Raw genomic sequence first — 11,745 nt, 5'->3', positions numbered from 1 at the left:
ACGAAGAGATTCTTTAGTACAGAACAGCGCACAACCAGAGCGCAAAGGTTAATCGAAAACGACATCAACTCCTTCTTCACTCGAAGCCTCAATCCATTCGGGGGCTAATGATGGGGTTATGTACCTAGGGTAGGGTCATGGACCTGATCCAAGTAACTTACCCCAGGACATCCTTAGAAGAGGTCGCCTTCCAGTCGACCAACGAAGATTCACTCGACTAGCCTGAAGGACTCGACCACGAAGACTCACTCGACCACCAGGAGGTCAAGAGGCACTCTGCACTGCAACGGCCTGTAATCAAGTAGTCTTTATGATAGTAAAGGCACTTTATGTGGGGCGTTACCAGTAACGCCCCAGACTTAACTCACCTTAAACCCTCTCCTACGTGGGCTGGCTGGGGTCCTGGCGCACTCTATATAAGCCACCCCCCTCCACAGGCAGAGGGGTTCGGCACCTTGTAATTCATACATTCATAATCCACTCGACTGCCTCCGGGCTCCGAGACGTAGGGCTGTTACTTCTTCCGAGAAGGGCCTGAACTCGTACATCCTTTGTGCGTACAACTTCTCCATAGCTAGGACCTTGCCTCTCCATACCTACCCCCCACTCTACTGTCAGGCCTAGAACCACGACACTGGCCACTTCCAGTCCCGCTGTGAAAACCCTCCTTTTTGCCTCATCTGTAGGGAGGATGGCCACCTCACAGTGGATTGTCAAAACCGTGTCAAACCTCCCTCCTTCGTTCACTATGGTGTCGGCCTCCCTGGCTGTTCTTTCTTTGCCCTTGATAGGGAGGTTCCTGCAGCTGCTCCTATCCCCTCGCTTTCCAATGTAGGTGTCATATCTGTTCAGGACAAGCGCATTTCCTCCCAGGTCCTTCTTGATGAACTTCGGTTGTGGGATGAAGGCGGGTGGGATTGGCAGATTCGCCAGATATCTGAATTTGAGTTTGCTGCTACTTTCCCCTCTAAAGAGAGCCTTCGCATGATATCCTCCTGTACCAGCTTCACACTCCCTCTGAATAAGCTAGTGGTTTCGGTTAAAGCTGCCTCCAACGGGTCAAAGGCCATCTCTTCTCTGTCTGATGTTTGGGTGCTAGTGGATGATGTTCCTCCTAATATGTGCACAACGGCCTTCCTTATGGCGTTTGGTGTGCTCCTCGGCAAACCCATCGAGGTCGACCATGCCTCGCTGTCTGTTCTTGGTCCAGCTCGTCTCCGTATCTGGTGTGTTGACCCTTCTTGCATCCGTGGTGCTGTGGATGTCTTCCCGACGGCGGGTGGATTCAGGCTTCGGGTCCGGGTGGAGGGTGCTCCTGGCCCAGCCTCGCCTCCCCCTCCTCCCCCGCCTTCGGCCCCCGGCAATGATGACAAGAGCAAGGATGGTGATGGATGCCCGGATGACTCGACGCATGGCACGGATCCTCGCTTTACCCAGTCAGAATGGGATGGGATGTCTCCTGAAGATCAAGAGCTGATGAAGGATTGTGCTCCGGCGGGCGGTGGGGCACAGGCCTCCTTGCCTGGTTTGGGTGGTGGAGTCGCGGCCTCTGGTGAGCCGAAGGGCACCCCTCTGTTGGCTGCGTGCTCTAATTTTCCTGCTCGCCCCACCTCCCCCTCGCTTTCTGGCATTGAGGATCTGCCTCCGTTTGGCCCATCGGCGTCCAATAAGAGGAAGAGATCATCGGTGAAAAAGTTCTCAGCTAAGAGCAGGGCGTCCGGGGATTCCAGGCAGTCCGCGGCTGGGCTGTGCCGCAGGTTGGAGGCGGATCTGGGTGCGGCTTCGGGCCCGTCCTCGGCGGCTGCTTCCCCCGGCCGGGCTCCCCCCGTGCCTGTGCGTTCTCCTGCTTCTACTGCTCGCAAGAGCGGTCGGGTCTCCAACAGCGGCGAGCGTGTGGCTGACCGGGCGGCTCGGCGTGCGGCGGCGCGGGATCTTCCTCGTTCAGGTTCGCTCCCAGCTTCGTCTATTTCCTCTCCTAAAGTTTTGTCTCCTGTTCGTTTACTCTTGCCGTCTCAGTCTGATGAACAGCTATTTAAGATTCTAGATGATGTAGGGATTCACTTAGACTCCAGTTTGGGTTCTCCTTCTTCCTTACTTAATGTGATTAGGGCTAATGAGCTAGCTCAGGCTGACATTGCTAAAGCCAAGGAGGCTGGGGTTGGTGTGTCTGCACCTCTGGTTGTGGCCGGGGGGGCTGTGGGGGAGGCTGACAGGTGTCAGGTCTCCCCGGTTCAGAAGCGTGGGGCTGGGAAGCGCGTTAAACCCTGCAAGGCTCCGTGCAGGTCGAGCCTTAGAATTAAAACTCTCCTTCAGATGAAGGCCTTATTTTGGAATATCAGAGGTTTCTGCGCTAGGGGGCGCAGGGATCAACTGAAAGACATGGTGCGGTCTGAAAACGTTGATTTTATTGGCCTTGTTGAGACCCTCAAACCCTCCTTCTCCCCGAGTGAGCTTTCGGCTGTTGCTGGGATTGATAGATTCAATTGGAATTTTGTGGCCTCTGTTGGTCAGTCGGGTGGCTTTCTTCTGGGCACTAATATTAATGTATTTGATTTTGTTGCTTTTGACCATGGTATTTACTGGGCTAGCACGGTAGTTTTCCATCGTTCCCTTAATTCTCTTCTCGAGATTATGGTGGTTTATGGCCCGGCAGACCACTCTCTCTCCTACTCTTTCTTGGACGAGATCTATAATAAAATTGATTCCTGTCAGCTTCCCCTTTTGATTGGGGGTGATTTTAACTTGTTGAGATATCCCTCTGATAAAAGCACCTCTAACTTCTCTTGTGCTCTGGCTGAGGCCTTCAATGCTTTCATCATGGATACGACCATTCGTGAAATCCCTAGGGTTGGGGCCCGCTTCACCTGGACTAACCGACAAGCTTCCCCCATCCGCTCAGTCCTTGATAGGGTTTTCCTCTGCCCTGGTTGGGATGTTCTATTCCCTCGAGTTTGTCTTCGTGCCCTTCTGATTGTAGGATCTGATCACGCCCCCCTAATCCTTGATGATGGGACTCGTTCGTTTGGATGACATAGGTTTCAATTCGATGCGTCGTGGCTCTTAGTGGAGGGATTTTCCACCTTGTTGGCCCAGAAGATTATAGCATTTCTTTCCTCTCCTCGTCACTCTTTTGGTCCAGTGGATGATTGGCACCAAGTTTCCTACTGCCTGCGTAAATTCCTTACAGGATGGTTTAAGAATCATTTTGCTGAGTCAAGGCGTGACAAAGCGAGGCTGGTAGCCCAAATTGGCGATCTTGATATCCGTGCGGATACTTATGGTCTTTCAGAGGCCGAATGGCAGCTCCGGTATGGTCTAGAAAAGGCGCTCTTGGATATTCATCGGCAGGAGGAAATTTACTAGAAGCAAAGGGGCACGATTAACTGGACCCTTAAGGGCGATGCGCCCACTGCCTATTTCTTCGCCATTGCTAATGGTAGATGCCAAAGATGCTTAATTGATAGCCTGCTGATTGATGGTTTTAGGGTCTCTGATCCTGCGATCATTCTTCGCCATGTGGTCCAATTCTTCTCTAACCTGTTAGCGGCTAAACCCGAGCTGGGCTTTAAGATTGCTCCGGCCTTCTGGCCTCCCCACGAGCAGCTGTCGAGCGCTGAGAATGAACTCCTGTTATCCCCCCTTCTGAAGAGGAAATCCTCGATACGATTAGGTCCGCCAATTCTAATGCGGCTTCAGGCCCTAACGGATTCTCCATTCCTTTCTTTAGGCATTTCTGGCCTCAGTTAAAAGGTCTTATTAAAGCAATTATCCAAGGATTTTGGCTGGGCACTGTTGATATCTCGAGGCTCAACTACGCGGTTCTCACCCTTATCCCTAAAATCAAAGGTGCTGACTTGATTTCACAATTTAGGCCCATTGCTTTAATTAACAACTTTGCAAAGCTGCCAGCTAAAGGCATGGCCAATAAAGTTTCCCCGATAGCGCATCGGGTCATTAGCCCCTTCCAATCTGCTTTCATTAAAGGGAGATACATCTTGGATGGGGTGCTTTGCTTGCATGAGATTATTCATGATCTACGGATTAAGGGGACCAAGGTTGTGGTCCTTAAGCTTGATTTTGAGAAGGCTTACGACTTGGTGAGTTGGGATTTTCTTCGGCAAGTCTTACTGGCAAAGGGCTTCGAAGGTCCGATGATGCATCGTCTGATGCAACTTGTGGCTAGTGGGCACACGGCTCTGGTTGTGAATGGCCAAACTAGTGATTTTTTTGCTAATGGTAGGGGCCTTAGACAAGGGGATCCGATGTCCCCTTTGCTTTTCAATTTTGTTGCCGATGCCTTATCTCGTATCCTCTCTCGTGTCGCGTTGGCTGGGCACATCTCCCCGGTGAGCTCTCACCTTATTCCTCATGGCATCACTCATCTTCAATCTGCGGACGACACCATCATTATGGTGGAGCTCAATGAGACCAGTCTTACTAATTTGAAATTTCTTTTGCTCTGCTTCGAAGCTCTTTCGGGACTTCAAATCAATTTTTCAAAGAGCGAGGTCATTGTGACTGGGGTTTCGGATCTGGAAGCCCAACAGGTGGCTCACCTTCTGAACTGCTCCCTTGGCTCTTACCCTCTCAAATATTTGGGCTTACCTATTTCTCCGTTTAAGCTCTTGGCAAAAGATTTTGCCCCGGTGGTTGCGAAAGTTGGCAACAGAGTCCTTCCTTGGAGAGGGCGTTATAACTCGCAGGCGGGCAAGGTTGCCCTTACCAATTCGTGCCTCTCTTCTCTCCCGATGTTCCTTATGGGTTTCTACCTTCTGTCTGGCGGAATTCATGCTGGTTTCGACAAGCATAGGGGAGCCTTTTACTGGAACTCTGCCGACAACAATCGCAAATATAGGTTGGTCAGATGGAACATCATTTGCCGCCCTAAGGACAAGGGTGGTCTAGGCATTATTAATACGAGAGTAATGAACAATTGCCTTTTGATAAAATGGTGGTGGAAGATAATGTCTCTTGAGGAGCGCCCTATATGGCTATCGATACTCGAATCTAAATATTTCCCCGCCTCGAGCCCTATGTTCGCCTCAGCTTCCGGTGGTTCAAAATTTTGGCGTCAACTGGTTAAAGTGTGGCCGATTTTCCGGTCCCTTGTCAAATTTGTTGTCAGGAATGGTAAGTCCACTCGGTTTTGGTTAGACTGGTGGGTCGGGGACACCACGCTTGCGGCTGCCTTTCCGTCCCTGTTCTCCTATTGTGCTGATCCCGAGATCTCTATCTTTGAGCTCTTGGTTCAGGGTTGGGTTTTAGATTTCCAACGCTCTCTTTCCCCTGTAGAGTTGGAAGACTGGCAGCGCCTTACTGCTTGCTTCCCCCTGCTCTTGGAGGAAGAGGATTCCGTGGTGTGGCCCCTTTCCTCTTCGGGGCGCTTCTCTGTTAAGTCGGCTTATTCGAAGCTTATTTCCGATGGACGCTCTATGAAGTTTAAGGATATTTGGTCAGCCCGAATCCCCCCTAAAATTAAAATATTTTTATGGCAAACTGTCCGCTGTAAGCTTCCGGCGGCTGATCAAATTAAGAAGAGGAACGGGCCAGACACTGAGAGGTGCGTGTTATGTGGGGCTCTTGAGAACACTGAGCATATTTTCTTCCATTGTTCCTTAGCTAACTCATGTGGAGTTGCATCAGACTTTGGCTTCACGTTACCTGGACTCCCTCCTCCTTTGAGGACCTGAAGCAATATTCTAATTCCTTATCAGGCCAGTCCAAGAGGGTCTTCTTAGTGGGCTGGGCTGCGATCGGTTGGTCGTTGTGGACTACTAGGAACAAGTTCTCGATTGAACATATTTTTCCGGCTAACTTTGTCAGTTGCTTATTTAAAGCCAATATATTTTTGCAGCAGTGGAGATCATTGACTAAGGAAGGGGACCGTCAGGCGTTCGACGACATGCTATCAAAAATGAAACCTACGGCGTCTTCCCTGCTTCCGCGCTCTTCGAGGATGACTTCCTAATTCCTCTGCTGGCGTTCTTTATTTTGCTAGCCTGCGTGCCATGTTAGGCTGGAGGCCTTGTATTGTTAATTATGTTATGTGGCCGTTAAAACTTGTGAGCTGTGTGGTACTATGGTATAACTCTGCCTGGTGGCTTTATCTATAAAGTCGGGCTAACGCCTTTTCTCTAAAAAAATGTATGCTTAGTTACAAAACCAAGGTTGCAGAACACTGTTCTTCGTGACATTGGAAAGACATGTGATGATTTCTTTGACTTCCAATACGTAACATTTGCTTCCCACTCTCATGTCAAATAGGACAAAATTTGATGGTTTGAGACCTATGACGTGTGATGCTACAGCACTACCGCAACCAGAGAAGCGGTTGAGATCTCCTTGTTCACCAGGTGCTCTTCATTTGCTTCCAGAAACCCATCAGCTGGATAGGACCAGATTAACATGGCAGAAGGTAATGAGTGTCCTCCTTTGACTGACAGATGATCCCAACAATGCATCCAATGAAGCCACTCGGTCGTGGACATGGCATACGTCTGCACCGAAGTGCTTTACTGGGAAGCAGGAAGAAGAGAGCAAATAATTGCTTTAAATAATGTCCAGAATGCCCCTACGGCGTGCATATAAATCCAGCAGGGAGCTCTGCATATTTCCTTCAGCTCAAGGTCTAGCTTGGTCTCTCTTGCTCCTTGAGTTCCCTAACCAGAAGCTTCTAGGCTTTAGCCTCTAGCCCTAGCTAACTTATCTTCTAGTTAACCAAGGCTTTGCAGCCAGCAAGAAGTACCATATATTTCATCACCATGGGTGGCTACGGCGACTTGTTCGAGAAGGCCAAGCCCTACATCGCCATGATCTGCTTGCAGTTCGGCTATGCCGGCATGAACGTCATCACCAAGGTCTCGCTCAACGGCGGCATGAGCCACTACGTGCTCGTCGTGTACCGCCACGCCTTCGCCACCGTCTCCATCGCGCCATTTGCCCTAATTTTCGAAAGGTATATATACACATATATATACTCCCTTCGTTTTTAAATATTTGTCTTTTTAGAGATTTTAAATGGACTATCACTTACGGATGTATATAGACATACTTTTGAAGTGTGGATTCATTCATTTTGCTCTGCATGTAGTCATTTATTGAAATCTCTAGAAAGACAAATATTTAGAAACGGAGGGAGTAGACACGAACGATCCATGGACGAGCTAGGGCCGACCAGATAGTGTGCATGCATTTTCTTCTTCTTTGCTACATGCATGGTTCACTGGCCTGAATTGAAACTGATGGTACGATGAACTTGATCTGAAATGGCAGAAAGGTGAGGCCGAAGATGACGTGGTCGTCCTTCCTCCAGATCTTCGTGCTGGCACTGCTCGGGTTAGTTCTCCTGTCATTTTGTGCACCCAGCCCAAGTACTTTAAGAACGGAGACATAAGTGGACACTCCAATATGGGGGCTCGGCTCTTTTGTCAAGAAACAAAAGGTGTCCGCCAAATGTTATATTTTTCAGCAGCTAGGTGCATGTACGCCAAAAAAATGTATTTTTTTGCCAGCTTTCCTGAAATACTAACGTGTAACATGAGCTAATGAACCTTATGCATGCTGTTGATTATTTCAGGCCTGTGATTGACCAGAACTTCTACTATGTGGGTCTCAAGTACACCGGCCCAACCTTCGCATGCGCCATGAGCAACATCCTTCCTGCCATGACCTTCGTGATGGCCTTCATCTTCAGGTATATACATACATGCATCTCTTCTGATGAGAATCTGAAAAGAATAGTAGTGCGACGGTGCCGTTGGATCTGGCAAACATTATTTGACAGTTTTTCGATCGTGCCCGAAAAATTCATAGAATGGAGAAGGTGGACCTGAGAAAGGTGCGGTGCCAGGCGAAGGTGGCCGGGACGGTGGTGACGGTGGCCGGCGCGATGCTGATGACGCTCTACAAGGGCCCGCTGATACGGATGGCGTGGACGAGCCACGGGCAGCCCCACGGCGGCGAGGACCCGGCCGTCGACCCCACGGGCAGGGAGTGGTTCCTCGGCTCGCTCTTCATCATCATCGCCACCCTCGCCTGGGCCTCTCTCTTCATCCTCCAGGCTCACACCCTGAAGCAGTACTCGGCGCCGCTCTCGCTCACCACGCTCATCTGCTTCGTCGGCACCCTCCAGGCCATCGTCGTCACCTTGGCCATGGAGCACCGCCCCTCCGTCTGGACCATCGGCTTCGACATGAACCTCCTCGCCGCAGCATACGCCGTCAGTACACTTCTCCACTCACCACGCGTCTCATCTCCTCAATCGTCATACATCGATCGCAGCCGAATCTCATCGTGTCGCATGACTGATGTTGCAGGGCATCGTGACGTCGAGCATAGCGTACTACGTGCAAGGCCTGGTGATCCAGAAGACCGGGCCGGTGTTCGCGTCGGCGTTCAGCCCACTGATGATGATCGTGGTGGCCGTGATGGGCTCCTTCATCCTCTCCGAGAAGATATACCTGGGCGGCGTCCTCGGCTCCGTCCTCATCGTCATCGGGCTCTACTCCGTGCTCTGGGGAAAGCACAAGGAGACCCAGGCGGAGTCCGCGGCTCTTCGGGAGGCGCTACCCATGGCCATGGCCTCCTGCAGCTCCAAGGTGACCGGAGACGCCGCGTCGGCCGGACACGATCCGGAGTGCGAGAAAGCCAACGGAGCAGCCAAGCCATCCTCCAACGGGCACGGAGCTAGTGCGGTCTGATCAATCGATTCCAACTGCTTCCAAGTGCCAAGTGCAAATGTCTCGTCACTGACGTTGCATGCACTAGGGCCGTGTGCGCTGCATGCAAGGGGAGAGTGGAATAATTTTGCGCCGTGCCTTTTATTTTTGTCCTCTTGTATGATTTCCACAACCAACGGCTATACTACTCCAGTACGCCTTGTATTTTTCTTGTTTTCATATCGGGGGAGAAAGAAATGTTGTGTTCCGGCAAGGGTATGCACGTGTTCATGTAAGAGAATTTTGAGTGGTTTATGATCCCGACTTAATTTTGAGATACATATCAGTTTGAAGAAATGTCGTTTAATTCAGCGATTAATATCGGGAGTTTAATTCAGCGATTAATATTGGAAGTACCTAGAACTCATCTAAATGAGATATAATATGGTCTCATTCACCTGGAAAACAAGAACATATACAACCCACGTCAGCACACATGCATCTTATAGCATCACATCCAATGACTATAAAAGGTAAATGAGACTAAATTATATCTCATCTAAATGAGTTCTAGCAAAACTGATTAATATCAGCGGGGTGTGACAACGTCCAGGGTTTCTCAAATAATGCAATATCTCAGGTCAGCTAATTTTAACTGACTGACTCGGGAGGGAAATTTATTTATCAACCCTCTTCTTTTTAAATAGTGGAGATGTTAGACTGTATATATATATATATATGTAGCCTTTGTATATATATTGTAACATTGTATTATACCTCTTGGTACCGCTATATAATGAGAGAGCCACACCCCGTTTAGGATGTAGAGCAAGTTTCCAACATATTATGTTTTATATGGTATCAGATTAGGGTTTCGATGTCTTCCGCTGCTCCCGTCGCCGCCGCCGCCGGTGCGCCGACGTCCGTCGCCGCCTCCGTCGCCGCGCCGGCCCTCGCTCCTATGTCGCCGTTCCTTGCCTCTCGGCCCCTCGCGGCGGCCTACGGAGCCCTACCGGCGACCGAGTCCCCGATTGGATCGAACCCGACGGCGGATCCCTCTGCTGAGTTTGCTATGCGGCCGCCTCATGGTGTTGCCACGTAGCCGCCCGTTGGCGTCGTTCCTGCCCCGTATGGCGCGCCGCCGGTTACCCAGGGCTCGCTTCAGCCGTCGCCGTCCTCCTGGCCAGTGGCGTCATACGCGGCGCCGCATCATCACCAACCCTATGCGGCCCCCTCGCCACATCACTACGGGCCGCCGTGGGCGCCGACATACTCGGCGCTGCCACCGCAGCCGCCCTACCTGGCGCAGCCATAGCAGCCCTACGCGGCGTCGCCGCGCCAGCCCTACCCCGCGCCGTCCGGGGTCGTGGCCGCTCCGCCGCAACCACCCTACGGGGCCGCGGCAAACTACGGTGCCGACGCCCTCGGGTCTGGTTCTCCCGGCGTCTACTCGGCGGGTGCGCCTCATCCTGAGACAGCCCCGTCGATGGGTCTCTACGCACCACCGATGCATGCGCACGCTGCTCAGGTCGCGGCGCCATCACCATTCTACTTCTCGCACCTGCTGCCGGTGAAGCTCGCGCCGGACAACTACTTGTCCTGGCGTGCCCAGGTGTTGCCTCTTCTGCGCAGCCGCTATCTGGAGGGCTATGTTGACGGATCCATCCCGTGTCCGCCCCCTCATCACCCGGCATATCACACATGGGTGGCCCAGGATCAGGCCATCCTCTCCGCCATCCAGTCCTCACTCACTCCGAGCGTCTCGTCGCTGGTCATCTTTGCTGCTACATCCTGGGAGACGTGGGCGGCGCTTCACACCAGCTTCGCCTCGCAGTCTCAGGCGCGTGCTCATTCTATACGCACCGAGCTCGGTGAGACCAAGCTTGGTGACCTCAGCATCACGGACTACTTCAACAAGATGCGGGGTCTCGCCGACACATTGGCCTCGGTTGGCCAGTCTCTGCAGGATGAGGAGTTCACCATTTTCGTCCTTAACGGGCTAGATGATGATTATGATAATATCATTGAGAACGTTTCATGGCTGTGATGATCCACTTCCACCTCGCGAGCTGTATGCTCGACTCCTTGGCCGTGAACAGTGCATCAAGGCACGCCGTGTCTCACCGGGCTTCGCCTCTGCCAATGCCGCGACTCGTGGCAAACCTCAGCGGTCATCATCTTCAGGTGGCAAGCAGGCACCGTCTTCACAGCCGGCCTCGCGTGGCAATGCGCCATCCATCACGGGTGGCAACCGGCCGGTTGCTTGCTGCTCCTCCTGCGGTGCTCCACAGGCCTGCCAGCTGTGTGGCCTTGAGCGCCACATCGCCTCTCGCTGTCATCGTTGCTACAAGGAAGATTTTCTGGGCCTCGGCAACAATGGCAAAGGAAACGACAAGCAGGCCGCCGCTGCCATGACTAGTAATGGTCATGGCCGCACCCCGTCCTACTCCATTGATCCAATATGGTATATGGACACCGGAGCTACTAACCACCTCACCGGCGAGATGGGCAAGCTCTCTACTCAGGAGCCATGTTGTGGTCATGATCAGGTGCACGCCGCCAGTGGAACAGGTATGCGCATCTCTCATGTTGGTCAGGCTTCTCTCATTGCACACAATTTTCACAAACTACATCTTTCCAATGTCCTTCGTGTTCCCTGTGCTACGCGTAGTTTGTTGTCTATTCCTCAACTTACACGTGATAATAATGTCCTTGCTGAGTTTCACCCTTTTCGTTTCTTTATCAAGGATCCAGACACGAGGGCCGTTCTGCTTAGCGGTCGTCTTCGCCATGGCTTGTACGCACTTGATGCACCGCGCACACCATCCATGCAGTCTTCTCCTCAGGCGTTTAGTGGTGTTCGTGTGTCGCCTACGCACTGGCATGCGCGCCTTGGTCACCCTGCGGCTCCTATAGTTTGTCATGTGTTGCATCATCATGAACTACCAGTTGTGTCCAATAAATCTGCTGAAACCATTTGTGATGCCTGTCAGCAGGGCAAGAGTCACCAACTTCCGTTTTCAGAGTCTAGTCATGTTGTGAAACATCCTCTTGAGCTTGTGTTTTCTGATGTATGGGGTCATGCCCA

The 11,745-nt window shown here is 51.7% G+C and overlaps 1 protein-coding gene across 1 annotated transcript; it reads left to right on the top strand.

Moving 5' to 3' along the window:
• The first annotated feature begins 6,618 nt into the window (after positions 1–6,618).
• On the top strand, positions 6,619–8,978 carry LOC123065817 (WAT1-related protein At5g07050). Its single transcript, XM_044489031.1, has 5 exons — positions 6,619–6,955; positions 7,273–7,335; positions 7,577–7,693; positions 7,813–8,218; positions 8,316–8,978. Exons 1-5 carry the CDS (start codon positions 6,762–6,764, stop codon positions 8,697–8,699), a joined length of 1,164 nt encoding a protein of 387 aa, XP_044344966.1. The 5' UTR covers positions 6,619–6,761; the 3' UTR covers positions 8,700–8,978.
• The last annotated feature ends 2,767 nt before the right edge of the window (positions 8,979–11,745 follow it).

Source organism: Triticum aestivum, chromosome 3B, assembly GCF_018294505.1.
Source record: "Triticum aestivum cultivar Chinese Spring chromosome 3B, IWGSC CS RefSeq v2.1, whole genome shotgun sequence".
In the NCBI taxonomy this organism is placed as follows: Eukaryota; Viridiplantae; Streptophyta; class Magnoliopsida; order Poales; family Poaceae; genus Triticum; species Triticum aestivum.
The sequence above is the reverse complement of the archived record's forward strand: the minus strand, read 5'-3'. Positions and strand labels throughout refer to the sequence as shown.